The sequence below is a fragment of the Anas acuta genome, chromosome Z, assembly GCF_963932015.1.
Source record: "Anas acuta chromosome Z, bAnaAcu1.1, whole genome shotgun sequence".
Taxonomy (NCBI): domain Eukaryota; kingdom Metazoa; phylum Chordata; class Aves; order Anseriformes; family Anatidae; genus Anas; species Anas acuta.
This window is the reverse complement of record NC_089017.1, coordinates 24,177,176-24,195,699: the sequence shown is the minus strand read 5'-3', so window position 1 is coordinate 24,195,699 and position 18,524 is coordinate 24,177,176. Positions and strand designations below refer to the sequence as shown.

At 40.4% G+C, this 18,524-nt stretch overlaps 1 protein-coding gene across 4 annotated transcripts in view; it reads left to right on the top strand.

The window, feature by feature from the left end:
* Nucleotides 1-4,043: 4,043 nt before the first annotated feature.
* The window catches only part of LOC137848220 (histone-arginine methyltransferase CARM1-like), a 70,000-nt gene continuing 55,519 nt past the window's right edge, over nt 4,044-18,524 (top strand). For 3 of the 4 annotated variants that reach the window (XM_068667215.1, XM_068667214.1, XM_068667213.1), the window contains exons 1-2: nt 4,044-4,354; nt 17,263-17,388. In XM_068667215.1, the coding sequence (XP_068523316.1) occupies nt 4,189-4,354; nt 17,263-17,388 (292 nt within the window). In that variant the 5' untranslated portion in view covers nt 4,044-4,188. The remainder of the gene's footprint in view (nt 4,355-17,262; nt 17,389-18,524) is intronic. The other variant, XM_068667211.1, reaches the window with a different exon arrangement.

The window sequence follows — 18,524 nt, the reverse complement described above, 5'->3', positions numbered from 1 at the left end:
ACACTTTCCAAAATATCCCAATTAATCACTTTTCCTGTATATATACATATACACAGATACATGGTGTCCATTGAGTTAGTTTAGTTTGTCAGATGGTGTGTGGTGTTGTTACATGCTGAAGCCAGTTCTGATCCCACCACTGCTGTGTTTGTGCAGTTCTATCAAAATTCATTTGTCATTATCTAGGCGACTCTTATTGTGATACCATTAGTGTGACATGTAGCAATCTTCTTTGTGATTATGTACAGTATTACACAGCAATTAACATCATACAATTCAAATCACGGGTTATTCTCACACATCAGATTCCTGTGAAGTACACATTGGACTTTCCCATTCTTCAGCATTACCCACCAAGTGTACCCAGGTCTTTGAGCAAAAGAAACCCCACAGATGGGTTTGCTTTTGCCTGAGGCAGGAATAGCCCAGACTGCCTTTCCCAGCTAGTTTTTTATAGGCACTACAGGGACGTTATGCCCTTCAACAGTATGTAATAGGTTTGATTGGACAGGTCCAGCGTGCTTGGTAGATCCTCTAGTGTTGACGAACCATTTGGCCTTTGCTAAGTGTGTATCCCAATGTCTGTATGTCTCAGCACCCATTGCCTTCAGTGTAGTCTTTAACAGTCCATTACATTGCTCACATTTCCTGAAGGCTGGTGCATGATAGGGGATATGATATACTCACTCAATACTGTGCTCTTTGGCCCAAGTGTCTGTGAGGTTGTTTCGGAAATGAATCCCATTGTCTGATTCAATTCTTCCCAGGGTGCCATGTCACCACAGAACTTGCTTTTCAAGGCGCAGAATAGTGTTCTTAGTGGTGATGTGTGGCACAGGGTATGTTTCCAGTCAGATACCCGCTGATTGCTTCCCCCACTGTAATTACATGGTGCTTGCTGTTGCAGATCAGAGGGAGTGTGATCTAATCAATCTGCCAAGCCTTCCCATATTTATATTTCTGTCACCATCCTCCATACCAGAGAGGCTTTAACTGCTTGGCTTGCTTGATTGCACCACATTTTTCGCAGTCATGAATAACCTGTGCAAGAGTGTCCATGGTCAGGTCCACCCCTCAATCATGAGCCCATCTGTATGTTGCATCTCTTCCTCAGTGGCCTGAGGTGTCATGGGACCATCAAGCTGTAACTAACTCACCCTCATGTTGCCAGTCCACATCCAACACAGCCACTTCAATCTTAGCAGCCTGATCCACCTGCTGGTTGTTTTGATGTTCTTCAGTGGTCCAGTTCTTGGGTACATGAGGGCATACTTTTACAGCCAAGTTCTCTATCTTGGCAGCAATATCTTGCCACAATGCATCAGCCCTGATGGGTTTGTACCTGTGCTGCCAGTTGCTCTGCTTCCATTGCTGTAACCACCCCCACAGGGCATTTGCCACCATCCATCAGGTGGTTTAAAGATAAAAGAATGGTCACTTTTATCATTAGTGCTATCTAAAGCCAGCTGGACGGCCTTCACTTCTGCAAATTGTTCCAGTTCTCCTCCTTCAGCAGTTTCTACAACTTGTTATGTAGGACTCCATACAGCAGCCTTCCACCTCCAGTGCTTTCCCACAATACAATAGGACCCATCTGTGAACAGGGCATATTGCTTCTCATTCTCTGGTAGCCTGTTAAACAGTGGGGCTTCTTCAGCATGAGTCATTGGAATCTGATGACATCTATCCTGCCATTTTATTCCTAAAAACTGAATCTCCTGTGTAGGTTCTTTGATTTTATTTTGTTTTTAGCAAAACCAGCTTTCAGGAGGATTTGGACTACTTTCTGCCCTTTCGCAAAAACTTCTTCCTGTGTGTCACCCCACACAATAATGTCATCAATGTACTGCAGGTGCTCCGGAGCTTCCCACTATTCCTCTGCAGTCTGGATCAGTCCATGGCAAATGGTAGGGCTGTGTGTCCACCCAGCTTGCTTCCAGGTGTACTGGATGTCCCTCCAACTGAAAACAAACTGTGGCCTGCAATCTGCTGCCAAAGGGGTTTAGAAAAATTCATTACTGATACCAGTTTTGGCATATCACTTGGCTGCCTTTGACTCCAGTTTGTACTAAAGTTCTAGCATGTCCAGCACTCACTCGTGGTGTAACATCATTCAGGCCATGATAGTCCACTGTTAGTCTCCACTCACCATTAGACCTTTGCACTGTCCATGTGGGACTATTAAAGGTTAAGTGAGTCTTGCCGAATGCTCCTTGGCTCTCCAGTTGATCAATCAGCTTATGGATGGGAATCAGGGGGACTCACTTGGTGTGATATTGCCACCGGAGCACCACTGTGGTAGCGATTGCCACCTGCTGTTCTTCAGCCCTCAGAAGCCCCCCAACAGAAGGTCCTCTGAGAGACCGGGCATAGTTAGTAGTTTAATTTTCTCTGTCTCCAGGGCATCTGTGCCAAAAGCCCACCAGTACCCTTTTGTGTCCTTGAAATACCCTCTCCTGAGGATGTCTTTGACAAAGATGTACAGAGTCTCTGAGCCAGTCACAATGGGGTGCTTTTGCCACTCATTCCCAGTTAGGCTCATTTCAGTTACTCTCCAACACAGTTTTTAGCCTCCAATACAGTTAGTCGTTGGGATCCCCTTGTCATTCCAGAAATATAAATGGGTTCTGACCCTTTATAGTTTGATGGTATTACAGTACACTGTGCACTGCTGTCCACCAGAGCCTTATACTTCTGAGGGTCTGACGTGCCAGAACGTTGAACCCATACAGTCCAATAAACTTGATTGTCCCTTTCCTTATTTTGGCTGGAGGCAGGGCCCCTCTAGTACTGATCAGAGTATTCATTACTGTGTCTGGGGGACCGACCACTGGTAGCTGGAGCTGCAATTTTCTCAGAAAAACTCCCTTTTGTGATTGCCTTTCCTTGCAACTCACAAATGCCTCCCATTTTCCATCCCACTTTCTCATGTCCTCTCCATGGTCATGCAGGTAAAACCACAGTGTGGCATGTGGTACCCACAATATCCCCCTTCCTGAGCAGAGGGATGCAAGCAGTCCAGCTGACTGGGAAAGCCCTATCTCTTCACATGCAGTTTGCTATGCACAAACACCTGATGGTATGTGCAGACTGTCTTATTCCCCCTTTGTAAAGGCAAAGTCAATTTTTTGTACAGGAACATTAATAATTCCTTGACAAAAGAATGGGGGGGAGGGGGGGGGGGGCGGGGGGGAGAGAGGGGGAATGTCTCCTTTTCCTTCCTAGGAAAGTTAATTAAGTCGAGGCAGAGAAAGAGGCTATTGCAGTGACAGAACTTTGTTGTCTTTACAGACAAAACATCCAAGTCATCAGTGCAAAGAAACGCTCAGCAGTGTGTGTGCTACTTGACTGCATTGTGTGGGTTACGTGGCTCAGTGGAACAAGTTCCTGTCCATCTGGGCGGCCGACCTGCTGACACAGCCAGTGCAGGTACATCCTCTGGCTTTCCAGCCAGCTAGAGACTAGCTAGCCAGTGTCATGGCCTGGATGCACCGATGCACGTGTTGCAATAGTGCCTGGGAAGTGAGCAGAAGCCCGTGTAAACTTTCAACAGAAAAAAAAAAAAAAAAAAAAAAAAAAAAAAGATGCTATTTTTTTTCTCCCACACCAGGACTTAAAAAAATAAATAAATAATTTTAAAAAGAACAACCATGGAAAACGTTTTATAGCAAAATAGCGGCACCTACTGCTTAACGCCAGGTACACGGGTAAGCTCCTCGAAAACAGAGCGGAAAACATCGAGGTGTGTGTGTGTGGGGGGGGGGGGGGGGTGCACAACCCGCACCGCCTGCGTTTCCCTGCCTCTTCCCCGCACACGCCCACCACAGGCTCCGTCCCAAGGGGCCGGGTGCGAAGGCGGAGCCCGGCTCGGGCCGCGCCGCCTCCCCCCGCGCCGGTCCCGGCCCCGCGCCGGTCCCCGTGTCCCCGCGGTGCGGTGGCGGCGCTGCGGCCGCGAGGTGTCGCTGCCGGGCCGCGGGAGCCCGCTGCCGCCCGTGCCCTCCGCCACGGGGCTGAGGAGCGCCCTGCGGCGCGGGGCGGGGCGCGGCTGCCGGGCAGGTGCCGGGCAGCGCCGGGGGGAGGCTCCGCCGCTCGGGGCAGGCTCCTCGCAGCCTTCCCCCGGCGCTGTCAGGAGGCAGCCGCAGCTCCGGCTGGTGGCCGAGGCGGTGCCGTGCGGCGGTGGCGGTGGCGATGGCCGCGGCGTCTCTTCAGGCGCAGCAGCCGCTGCGGTGCGGCGTGAGGCTGCTCTTCCTCAGCGAGGAGCTCCTGGCGGGGCTGCGGCTCGCCAGCCCCAGCCAGAAAGCCCTGCAGCTGGAGCTGCAGCCGGGAGAGGACGCCAGGCTGACCGTGACAGACGGTAAAGTGCCTCCGCCGCCAGTGGGGTTCGTAGCTGTGCGGGTAGAGCCGGGCAGAGAGAGCCCCATTCAGATTTTGGTCTTTGCAGGCTGATAAATGAATGGGCTGGCATTGAAAGCTGAAACAAACTCTCCCTGATTCCTCACGGTGGGATGACTGGGGAAAAGCATTCTATAGGAAGTAATGAAATATGCTGTCAACGAGGTGGGTGAATATGAGCGCAGTCCTACACAGGTCGAGACACACAGCGCTTGTTGGGACTGATTTGTGAAGAGTGAGCTGAGTGACTTCTGACAAGATTGCTGAAATATACGGGTTACAGTCTAGTTTAGGTTTGGGTCAGCCATGTTAAAGGTTGGACTTTATAATCTTAGAGGTCTTTTCCAATCTAAAGGATTCTATGATTCCATCTGAATAAACCAGTATGTGAACAGTTCAAATTCAATATATACTAGCCATGACATATACTCAATGTTTGCTTGTATTATCAGACACTTAACATGCCATTTAACGAAGTGTGAATGACATAAACTAACCACTAACCACAAGATCTTCTTCCAACTTAGGCTGTATTAATTTGATGTAGTTAATGTTGTTGTATTGGTCTTTCATTTCACATATGCTCATTCTTGCATGCAAGCGTATGAAAGACCTGCTGGAACTGGGTAACATTGTTACCAGATTTTTTCTTGGAAGGGTTCACATAAAACACAACTGAAAACTCTGAAGATGCAGAAGGGATTTTAAAAAATACTTTTGTATTTATTTTAACACTTCAGTGTTGCCAGGCATTCACTGAAGACTTGTCTGGTAAATTTTGAAAGAGGATGCATCTTTGAACATCAATATACAGCTGTGCTATTCTTGGTAAAAGGGGGGAATTGCAAACCTGTTCTAAAGTGCAAGCTATTTTCTTTCCTCTTCTTCATTTCATATGAAGATGTTGAAGCTATGCCCTACCAGACATAACACAGACATACACATAACACAAATCCTTTCAGCAGCATCTGGGAGTTCAGTAACAATGTTTGAATGCTTTGTGCATTAGATGGGAGAAACAATCTGCAAACACCTAGTTTGAAATACTCCAGTTTTACCAATGTAGTGTGTTTGTCTATAGTTACCTCTATACTCAGAAATCAATACAACTACTCTATGTCCTCTGGAAGGAGTTGGAAGCTGTAGAATTTCTCTGTAAGTGGAACCACTGGTTGTGACCCTGAGAGATGCACAAACTCACAGATAAACACAAGGTGTTGAAACAGGAAAGAATGAAGGATTGTGCTTTACCAGACAAAGACTTTCTCCCATCTCCCTGATGGGAGAGATAACGAAACTCCACAATGCGTTGTTAATACATGTAGAGTGAGAAGAAGCACTGGACTTTATAAAGTACAGGCACCAAAGGCAGGACGCAAGTACACTTCTGAATGCTATACAGTGGGCCCAGTGCTGATCTGGAGCTACAGCCATTTGAGGGCAGGGTCCATCAGGTTTTCTGGTGAGTTGTCCAGCACTTTCTTGGAGACCTCTCCTCTCCAAGGAGAGCTGGAAACTGATGCATCTTGTGGATGGCCATGAATTTTGGAAGAATTAATACAGTAAGTAAAAGCCCCAAAGAAAGTTGCATTTTACATTGTCACTCATGTTTAAGATCCATCACATCATCTAAAAAGTTGCCTCTCTGAATTCCAACTTTGGAACTCTAGGAAAAATAACAACCATTTTTGTTTGAGTTATTGATAATTTTTTTTAAGTTGTCACATACTCTTCAGGAAGTAATACTGTGCCTGAAGAAGCATATGAAAAATCCCAGTCATCAGTGGTGTTCCCTAGGGATCTGTGTTGGAGCCCATCCTCTTTAACATCTGTACTGATGACTTGGATGAGGGAATTGAGTGCACCCTCAGTACATTTGCAGAGGACACCAAGTTTGGGGGAAGTGTCAATCTGCCAGAGGGTAGGAAGGCCCTGCAGAGGGACCTGGACAGGATGGGTTGATGTGCAGAGGTCAATGGGATGAGGTTCAGCATGGCTAACCACTGAGTCCTGAACTTTGGTCACAACAACCCCATGCAGTGCTACAGACTTCGCGCAGAGTGGCTGGAAAGCTGTGCAGAGGAAAAGGACCTGGGGGTGCTGGTTGATGCTCCCATGAACATGAGCCAGCAGTGTGCCCAGGTGGCCAAGAAGGCCAATGGCATCCTGGCTTGTACCAGGAATAGTGTACCCAGTAGGACCAGGGCAACCACTGTGAACCATTCTAAACAGCAGATCTGATGTAGTTTGACATTTCTTTTTCCACCATGAAAATTTTTTTCTAGTGTGGAAAAATCAATTACTAAAGAAAGTTTGAATAGATCACAATTGCTAGAGAAAGTTTGAATAGATCACTTAGTTAACATTTTATACATAAAAGTCATGTACACTCTGACATGGAGGTGATATGGAGGCTTTTGGCTGTCCTTTCCCTCTTGTTTCAATATCCATCAGGGAAGCACAAAAGGTTTGGAGGGGTAGGTGGGAGGTGGTAAAGAAAGCACTTAACATTTCTATAAATTATAATGGTTATTTTCAGGCCTTTTTTGTTTACTTTTCATTTTCCCTGCCCCTCCTAAAGGGATATTGCATAAGCAGAATAGTGCATTTGAAGGAATTGTAGTGTTGTTGAACGTGGTATGATTAGAAACAGTAATCCTGTTTTGTTTGTTTGTTTGTTTTCTTTTAACTGTTTCATATCATAGTACTAAGTATTCTAGTGGTTAGTTGAGTAGATAAATCCTTAAATTTAAGTTCTAAAAGGATCTTTTTGTTATTTCTCCAGTGCAAATTTTTCTTTCTTCCCTACAGAAGTTTGTTGGTTTTTTTTTGAAGTATGTAAGTAGCTTGCTAGTCAATATGGTCTCGTTGTACCTGCAAGGAGATGTAGATAAAGGAGAAGTGTCAGTTTTGCAGTAGGAGCATGACTCACCATTAAAATAAAAAGCACTCATTTTTTGTATTTGCATGAATATAGATGTACATATATATATATATATGTATATATATATACACATACACACAGGCGTGCGTTTATATAAATAAGTAGGTAAGTATATAGAGAGATAGTAAAGACTGAATAAAGAAGTTCGATAACTAACTTGAAAGACTACAGTAGATCCTGGGTAGCTTGTTTGTGGTTGTTGCTGTTGATGGGATTTTATTTTATTTTATTTTTTAATGTATTTATTATTTGTGTGTTTGCACGTGTGTTTTGTTTGCTTCCTCTTTTTTTCTTTTACTTTTTGGTGATGATGATGATTATTATTTTGCTTCTCCCATCTTAACTAACTCTTGTTAGGCTTTTTTATTATACCATCACATTGCATGTGCTGTATATTAAATGTGGTGCTCTGGCTAGGGATACCTGGGGAATAGGGAAGCCTGATCTCAGTTCTGTGCTCTCCTATGAAGTGTCTGCCTCAACAATACAGCTAATTTGTCTGTAAAAATGTGGTGATAAAACTTCTTGACCCATCAGCCATGTGGTAAAGCTAAATGTTTAAAGTTGTGTGGTGCTTAGAAACAGTGGCAATGAGACCATTTGTAGATGGGTTGAAATATCTTTATAGTGTATGATGCTGGTACTGGAAGTGTTAGAGCTTAATGTACTGTAAATAGCATCATCTATAATGATGAGAAGCCACTATATTTGCCCAGCCTTATTATCCTGTTAGTGTGTTTGCCCTCTGAACCAGTTCCTTCTCACATGCCTGCAATTTTAAGGTGCAATTTGATGGTCTTTATGCTGTTGCTGTTAGTACAGCTTTCTAGGAAAACAAAACAAAACAAAACAAAACAAAACAAAACAAAACTGTAATTGTTTCCTGACTTTCTTTAGCTGTCTTGCAAAGGTTTCAAGATATGTCTTGAGGGAGTTTATGGGATGATTCCAGCTGTTTATGAACTTAAACTTTGAGGAAGGATCTCGAGAATGAGTCAAAATTGTCCAGTCTATGTGCTAGTAAGGTGACAAGGCTGGAAACTTTTTTTCACAACAATAAATAGTCCTAAATGAACCAGGTAATATTTAAAATCCTTACTGAATAAAAGTACTTTTAGATTGTGTTCCTTTTTCTGCAGCTTAATCTGAACTAAATTAGGACTTTGAACATCCAGTGCTCATTTGAAGAAGAGATAGTTTGGTTGGAAATAGGTGCCATGGAAAACTATACATATTTTCCACAATAATATGTTTTGTATGCGTTTTTTTCCTCACTACCTAGATAGGCAACATGCTGAAACACGGTGAAAATACACTTATGTATATGAAAATAAATAAATTTTGTATGTTTGCTTTTAAATGTTTTGCAGTGCTGCTCAGATACCTAAAACAAAACAGAATAGTTATTTCTCAAGGAGTTCAGAGCCTAACTAGAACATAGGAATTTTAAAAAGCCAGTAGGGAGTAAAGGAGGAGATCCTTGTTTTGTTTGTTTGTTTGTTTGTTTTCCTCTAGATTGCAAAACTAACAAAGAAGCATGCCTTACTAGACAGTTTTGTGTTTTTTTTTGTTTGTTTGTTTGTTTTTAAAAAATCTATGAGTCAGCCATTAAGTGTCACAGTAATCTAGGTTGAGTTTAACATTTGTCAGCCCTCTGAAATACATTTACTTTTCTGAGTTTGTTTTTGAGGAAAGAAGGGAAGTTATTCAGGTTTTTATGGGGATTGGTTTATTTAGAATCATATAATCATAGAATGGCTTGGGTTGGAAGGAACCTTAAAGGTCAACCCGTTCTAATCCCCAACCGTGGGGGAGATTACCCCTTCCACCAGACAATGTTGCTCAAAATCCCATCCAGCCTGGCCTTGAACACTTCCAGGGATGGGACATCCACAGCTTCTCTGGGCAACTTGTGCCAGTGCCTCACCACTCTCTGAGTAAAGAATTTTTTCATTATATATAATCTATACCCACCCTCTTTTAGTTTAAAGCCATTCCCCCTTGTCCTATCACTACACTCCGTGACAGAGTCCCTCCCCAGCTTTATTGTAGACCCCCTTTAGATACTGGAAGGCCACTATAAGGTCTCCCCGTAGCCTTCTCTTCTCCCGGCTGAACAATTCCAGCTCCATCAGCATGTCTTAACAGGAAAGGAACTCCAGCCCCTTGATTATCCTTGTAGCCCTTATCCGGGCTCATTCCGATACTTCTGTGTTTTTCTTGTGCTGGGGGCTCCAGAGCTGAACACAGTGCTCCAGGTGGGGTCTTACAAGAGCAAAGCTGAGGGGAAGAATCACCTCCTTCCACCTGCTGGCAAGGCATCTTTTGATGCAGCACAGAATATGGTTGGTTTTCTGGGCTGCAAGTACAATTGGCTGGCTCATGTCAAACTTCTCGTCCACCAACACCCCTGGGTGCTTCTCATAAGGCCTGCTCTCAATCCATTCTCCACTCAGCCTGTATTTGTGCTTGGGATTTGTGCCCTGATCCAGGTGCACTATTTTGCTCAGTTGAACTGCATACACAGAGAAAATGTATGGGTAGATGCCAAAAGGATTTCATTCAAAACGTGGTAATACTAGTGGGAAAGTTTTCATTAATTTCAAGGGAGCCTTATGATGCTTCTGCCTGTCTCTTCTCCAACCAAAACCAAGTAAAAGGATCAGTGTATTTATTGTAAAAGCAATAAAAAGTCAACTGAAAACTTTGGTCAGGGAGATGTTTTGATAGCTGGCAGAGCTTCTGCACTGCAATGCATTTTAGTGCAGTGAACCTGTACTCCTCTCTCATACAATAAAAGTCTCTACTGGTTTAGTCCTGTGAACTGAAGATGACTGAACTAGTTTTCTAAAAACACAAAAAGATTTCTATATAGTTGTGGTGTCAAAACTGTACCCTCACAGGTCACCTCTACATGTTTGTATTAACATAATAAAAGTCCTATTACTGGTGCATTTTGATGGTATTTTCCTATCTTGTCTTGAATTTTCTGTGGGTGAATTTTCATTTATTTAGTCTCTGGGTAGAACTGACTCTGTGTAGATATACATTTAGATTGTGAGGTAAGTAAGTACAAGGTAAATTATATTATCCTTTCAATAATCTTACATGCTATGTATAAATTAGTTAAGGTCTCTGCATCTGAAAACACAACATGAACATTTTATATCCTTCTCTGTTCAGCTGTTTAGTTTTCAGTGAGGCTGACAGAAACCCTCATTCTGCAAAAATCTACACTAGTTATTTTGTCTCTGTGATTTATTGCCATTAAATTCAGTTGGCAGTATTCTTGAAAGTAGCATGGGTGTCATTACCTCTGCATGTGTCCATAGGATCAGGTTCTTTGTACCCAGAAAACGAATTGCAACTGTTTAATAATAGACATCTGGAAAGCAAACCATCTGCACTGAGGCCAACATGGCCTGATCGTTTTGGTGCCATCTGCTTGAATAACATATTCTTCTGGCAGCTAAAGAGTGTGCATTTGAGAGAGGCATTCCATACATTTCACACAGTCATATGCACAGAATGTTTCAATTATGCAGTGGGTTTTGCTGAATGTGGACCTAATTTAAGGTGTTTTCTAAAACGGTAGCAGAAACACTGTATTAACAGCTTAGTTTTCCTAAATGCATGTCTGCTTGTTTGATTTCCTAATGATGTAAGTGTGTACAAGGCAGTGCAGGTGCAGGCAATGATAATAGGTCCAAACAAGTGTGGGACATATTTAATAGAAAGAAGTTCCAATTATTTGTCCAGATATAGGAATTCTTGAATATCTACTAGTTACCATGCTCTGTGTTTAAAAATTCGTAACTCCACCATACACAGCGACTATGCCTTTCTGAGTAGAAAGTAATACTGTGTTGTCTGCATGAATTTTTGTCAAATCATACATCAAAAACATTTATGAAGCAAATAAAATATTTCTAAAACGAAAAAACTACTTCAAATATATCACGTATAATTAAGATGTACTAAGCTAATAAAATAAGTTATTTCTCCTGTTTTGGAAGCAGCAGCCGTAAATGACTGAAAATTACAGACTTCCAAACTTGTTTCTTTCTTTCTTGATACCTCTCACCAGTTCATAAAAATTTAAAACACTGTCTTGTTTTCTTGTTTAACTCATGTATTGGGCAGTGACTACAGTTTCTTAATTTCCCTAATTTTAAGTTGCTAGTCATAAACAGAAGATTACTTTCATTAGATACTCATGGATAAGAGATTCTTAATGCTCTCCTTCATTTCTTTATCACTATTAAAAGAGGAAGTTTCCAAGAAACAAACAACCTTTTTTATTATTATTTATTTATTCTATTATTTATATTTTATAATAATTTGCATTGGCTAATAAATATTTAGGCATTTAATCTGTTAGTTTACTCCTCAGTACAAAATGGAAGAAGCTTGATTATCAAGGTGATAGATTAGTTGCTGCTGGCATTTTTTGCTGCACTGCACCCATTAATTCTTTTAAAAGTGCTGCTGCTAATTGTGGTGTACAGTCCAGAGAACACTGTGCTTTTCAATCTACAGTCTTGTTATAATTTAAATACAGATGGTCAAAAGGCATGTATCATTGTAGCTTTTCTTTGATAGTTTTATGGTATTTTATTCTTTTAAAATCTTATTTATATAAAAGTGTAGCTGAATTATAATGATACTCTCAAAATGTATGGACATAAAACAAGCAAAATTTAAGCAGAAGTGAATATATTTTATTGAAATTAGAAAAGGTTTTGCAATGTGAGGAAACAAGCCTGGCCTTCTCTTTCTGCAAATTTGGTAACTTTACACCAGGCCCTTCCTCTCCAAGAAGTTTTTGTATAAAAAAGGAGATTCATTGACCCATTAAATTTCAAGCCAAATAAACACCAGTAGCATGACACTAGCAGTATGAGGTATTATGAAATGCTATTTTTGACTTTTTTATTCTATGTCCTTTAAAAGTACAAGGAAGTAGCATATACATTACCATTGTATTCACATGTCTCGCTTGACAGCTCAGTGCTATAATGCTTCCATGTCACTAACCTACAGTAATTTAGCATAGACTATGATTAATACTTTCTAATTTGAAGTTAATGAAACTGTTTGTTTATAGCAGAACAGTAACAAGAGTAATTCTTAATACTCTGTTAGAGATACTGGTGTATAATTCATTATTCATTTCTCAGACTGGAAAGACTGAGAAAGTTCAATGTTATTTAAATGTGTTTATAAAAAGTAATTTCTCTGAAGGTCAGTATAGTTCAGTTAAAGCAGTTCTTATATTCTGTCCCTCAAATCACATTCCTGGGGTGGTTATTTCTAGAATACTTGCTTGAGCTCTTATAAACTACATCCAAGCCAGTCAGGATACCAAGAGGGCAGTAGTCCTAAACTGTCAGCATTGTGAATCTATATCACAAAGATTCACTACACTTTCTGATGCTGTTTTTTTGTCATGTATTAGGCTATTAGGCTTTAAATCGTGCAGTTAATATTTAGAGCAGTCATCACTACTGAAATTACAGGCAAAAGGAAGTTGTTGGGTAAGGTGGGTTGCGTATTGGAAAAAAAAAAAACAGAGCCTTTGGTTCTAAATATCAACTATATCAACTTGCTGTCCTCTTTTTTTTTTTTTTTTTTTTTGTAAAACGAATTATGTTTTTTGTTATCAATGTTATCAAGCATGACTCATTCCAACATTGCTTTCTGTGTAGTTTTCTGAATAGCTCTGAATGTCTCTGTGTTTGTACCTCACACATGAGATGATGCAGGCACTTATCCTCATTCTTCATGCAAAAGGTCAAGCACCTAAAAAAAATACTGAGGTAAATTAGCACATTTAATTAGTGAAAGTCAAGATCTAAGTTCACTTAATATGCATACCTACATATTTAAGGACCAGTCAAAAGCCTGGTGATATCAGTAGAAGTCTTACAGGAGTACCACAACAAATCCATATTTTCAAGTTTTGAAAGGGGGACAATATTATCAATAGCAGCCTTGGCTGTACCAGTCATGGAATAACAATTTGAAGATCTGGAGTGGAGATAGAAGAGTAGCAGAGGACAGATTATGGATAGAAGAGAGCAGACATGCTGCTCAGGGAACTGGTAGGTATGATCCCATAAGAAGCAACTCTGCAAGATGAAAGAGCTCAAGAGCTCACAGATCTTTAAGGACAGCATCCTCCCAGCACTCAAACAGTGTATCCAGATAGAATGAAGAAAAGAACCAGGAGATCAGTTTGGCTAAATAGGGAATTCATGACAGAGATGCAGTGTAGAGCTGATGTGTACAGGAAAGCAGGGACAGGCTGCACAAAAGCAGTGTAGGAATTTTGTCCAGTCCTGAAGGAATGACACTTGGAAAGACAAAGTTCATCTGGACTTCAAACTAGCAAGTGATGTCAAGGATAATGAGAGCTTTTGTTGCTGCACTATCATTTAAAAAAAAAAAAAAAAAAGTTTCATCCTGCTTCTGAATGGGGTGGTGACTCTGTGATAGGAGGCATAGGTGAGACTGGGGTACTTAGTCCTTTTTTAGTCCCTTTATCTCAGTCTTCATTAACAAGGCTTATCTGTCTTCTGTGTCTACATGTGGTACTAAGATGAAAGAAACTACCATAAAGAAGACAGAGGCATCCAAGAGTTCTGAGGAAACTGGTTGGTGTCATTGTGAAGGCACTCTGTCATGGAGCTCCAGAGAGGACCTTGAAAAATGGGGAAAGGAACGTTACACTTTTCCTCAGCAAGGGCAGAAAGGATCATCTGAAGACCTTCAGGAAGTTCAGCTTTGCTTTGGTTGTAGGGAAGACAGTGGAAGAAATCATCTTGGAAACCATTTCCAAGTGCATAGAATAAGAATGTGGGAACAGCAGTCTTCATCCTTCATCTATCTGGTCGCATTCAGTAATAAGATGGCTAGATATGTGGATGATGAGAGAGCAGTAGATATTGTCTACCTCTAATTCATCAAGACTTTTGACAGTTTTACACACCATCCTTGTATCTAACTTGGGATATTATGGCTATTTGATTGGATAGCTAGGTGTGTGAAAGAAGGACTGCATCACTAATTAAAATGAGTGCATTCCAGTATTCCATCTGGAGGCTGGTTACCTATATTACAGAGGTCTATCCTGAGACCTTCCCTGTTTATCATGGTTACCATCTACACTTTGAGTTCAATAAGTAATGGCCCTGAAAATTCAGGCATAGTGTTGAGGGTGTCTGACAATGGGGGAGATACTGACTGGATACAAGTAAAAACACCATGCTGCAAGAGTTACAAGGTGCTGAAATGGGTTGCCTGGAAAAGTTTTGCCATCTCCATCCTTGGAGGTCTTAAAGACCTAGTTGGGTAAAGCACTGAGCAATCGGTCTGATTTCTCACCTGATTCTGCTTTTAATACAAGGTTGGACTGGACCCCTTATAGCCTGAATTATGCAGTGATTCTGAGAGTAAGTGTTAAGGGTCCACTGGAAGACTTTGAAAGGATGTTTTTCTTGTACCTGTGAGGTAGAGAAATAATATTAGAAAGCATGTATGTTTCTAGAAGGCTCATTGCTCCAGCCTATTTAGGAATTGTCAATCAGATCAGTATGAATGAATTGAGGTACAGGTAAAAAGACAATTTTTGTGGATGTTTATAGACAGCGTGAACCAAAAATTGGTTCATTCACATTGTATTGTTGTATATATAGAGTGCTTTGCATTTATACTTAACTTGATTGTTTTTTCAGTACTGATGATTTTAAATAGCTGATGGAGTATATATAACTCTTTCGAAAGAAGGAGAGTAGTGTTGCTGGATATGGGTGAAAGATAAGTTTAGGTTTGGGGAAAAATAAGATGTGTGATCCAAACAAAACTCCAGAAGACTACATGCTTACCACTTTGCAAATCTATGAAATGTTTTGGCAAACCATAGTAAGCCCATATAGTTAGGGAACTATAACATATGGTTTACAAAATGAGGCTAAGGGAGCTGGCTTTTGTTCAGCCCAAAGAATAGAAGGCTAAAAACAAAAGAGCAGCTGGCGAGTAGGGAATAGCATGTATATGGGTATATTCATCACCATTATTTGTGGAAGTGGTGAGTGTTATTTCAAGTCTTCTTACTGCTTCCTTTTGGTTAGTCTGTCCCTTGAGTACTCCAGGGATTTACAATGGAAGTAACATTTGAACGTTGAGGATAGAGTTGTGTAATAGATCAACTGAAGGATACTTTTAATTTTTACATGCATGAATATGTAATGGTTCCTTAGTTGAAGAATTTTCATTATCCAAGTCTGAGACTTATGTACAAGACTATAGGTGCAAACACTGTAAAAATAGTAGAATGTGAATAAAGCCTTGGAAATTAGTGCTAATGCTAAGGAAAAAGTCCTTGAGCTGTGGAAAAGTAGCCAGCTGTGCAACTACGTTTGACCTACTGTAGCAGAAGTACAAAGCTGGTGTTCCTTCAGTTTGCTTACAAGCCTAAATTGTGGAAGAGGCTACAGATGCAATTGTGTGTGTGTGTGCCACACTCACCCACTTGTGAGTGTGGCACAGGTGGGACACATCTTTTTTTTTATTTTTTTTTCCTGATTAAACCTTGCTTGAGATATGGAACATTATACAATGATCTTTCTATCTGTTCTGTTCACCTATCATTACAGCAAGTGCTGTGAAATGTAAGGTTTCAAAACGTACTGAGTACCTCTGTGGTACCTCCATGTGTCTGTGTCTGCCTTCTTGCCCTCTGTGGTCTTTCAAGCATTGTTAGTACAATAACATAGTGAGCATTGCATAGTTAGCTTTCCACTGAACTTTTATTAATAATTTATTTATCATGTCTCTTGCTTTTTCAAGACGTATGATTTCTTCTGGCTGTTTTTAACTACTTCATATATGTGTGTAAATTCATTCTGGCTGTCCTTCAGTTTTTCTCTTGTACTTTCAAACATATTGCAGTATATCACTTTTCTGTGGTGCTGCTAATTCCTGTACTTTTGATTTTAATTCTCTATTTTATTTCTGTTTTTCCTTAAGCCTTTTATTTTTTGTTTATTTTATTTATTTTATCATTTTTCTCCGTAAGGATAAAATGTGCATGGGAGGAACTTAACTCTCTGCAGCAGAGTTGACTAAAATGAATTCAAGAGTTGTCCAGGGAAATGGAATCTTGGAGCTTTGCTGTTTGAGGGATGAAGACGTATATAACAAAGAAAAATAAAAAGCATAATTTAAAAGCTTTGCCTGGTTTAGCCCATGTCCGTAGCTGCTGAGTGCATGGTGTTTGCTGACTGTGCTACTTAAGCTTCTGATACTGATCCCACTCCTTAAGGAGCACAGCACAGAAGCTTGCCCTCTGACGCTTTGACACCTAGCTCTAACATACCTGTTTTCTTCATTTTCAGAAAAATTACATTGTTTTACCTCACATGGTAGGTTTGTTGATAGTTGCCACACATGAGGTGGGATGTAGTGTGTGTTTAAAGAAAAAGTATGGGTTATGTCTTGTTTAGCTGATGTAATTTATTCCTGACTCTTTTCCCCGCCATTTCATGTGCCCGAGCAGGTTCTCTAGAGATTATCAGGAAATGTGCATATAGGATTGTGGAAACAAAACAAGGAGAAATAATGTTCAATTATGACCTTGTTTGGATTGAGGTAAAAAATTAATTTAGGCACTTATCTTTCCTTCTTCTGAGGACAGGGCAACTTCAAGAAAGTATATATGATAAGTTGGATGAATTTTTTGCAAAGCTGTAGATGACTGGAAAATCAGCTTAAGTAAGAACAGTTTAGAGAATATTCGTTGCCCCCCAAGTTGTATACTTCAGATATATGTTTATGTATATTGTTAATCAAAAGAGACATCTAGTTCTTTATATGTCTTTGTTTTTAACTACTTGAAGTTTTCTAAAGTATTTTTTTTCCCTCAGATGATGGCATCTGTGTGCTTAAATGCTTAGTTAACAGAAACACTGAATACTGTCGTGTGGGAAAAGAGTCTTTGTTAATTACACTGGGATTCAAGAGTGTCTTGCTTCGGTTCAGATCACAAGTTGGTAAGTACATCTTACATTTGTGGCTATCTTCTCTGTCCTGTCGTCCAACTGTATTGGCAAATTTTGCTTTAAGACATGTTGTTGTCTTCTACTACTGTTTCATGCTGGCTATTTGAATATTACATTTTGTTATGATTTGCACAACTTCGTCTGCCTCTGACCCACTGTAACTGTCTCTTTTTGGAGTACGGGCTATTCCCATGGGGAATATAAGTCTTTAACAAAGCAACTGCAAATTCATTTTATGAAGAAAAAGCACATGTAGATAACAGATTCATGTGACTTAAATTAATGAACTGTAATAACTGGTAAATGTAATATTCTATATGAGCAATCTGCCACTTACTGTCCCACATTCAGATGTTGTCTTACAGATCTGTTCATCTGAATAATTAATCAAAGTACTTTAATATACACCTGTAGTTCACAGGATATTTTGTGAGTAGTGATGGTACAAATAAACTCACTGTTACAGAAACATAACTAGTTTAGTAAAATGTTGGCTCTATATTTTTATGGTTCTAAGTCACATTTTTTTAATAAATCCAACAACCGCTACTTCCTATCACATACTATCTTCACGTCTTCTTACTGGCTTTTTCAAAAGCATTCTTAGTTTTTTTGCAAGCAAATTCAAAAGACTACCTGTTAGAATATTCTGAGTAGTGTGTGTGAGTTGCATGGCTGCAACTCATTTTGAAATTGTATAACTACAGGTGACATACAGCTTCCTCTTTAACAAGAAGCAGGAGCTCTTACATAGCAGAACTACAATAGCAGGACTTGTGATTTCCAGAGGAATCCATTATGGTTATTTCCATTCTATGTTGTGTGGAAGCTGAGTCACAGAACAAGTATATTTGCTATTTGTCAGCTTATTTAAACATACGTACGTGTTTCGTAGTATCAAAGGCTGAGAATTTTGACATATATGGGTTTGTGCAATGAGTTCATAGAAACTCTGAATGGTCACACAGACACAAAACATGCGCTCTTCAGTCTCTATAAGAGAAAATGCAGTTTTTAGACTCACCCAGTTTCTCAGTTGGGTGACAAATCTTGGTGGCCTTTAAAGTCCTACCTTTCATCTGTATTCATCAAGAAAAACTTTTCACATTTTCAATGTCTTAGTTTAC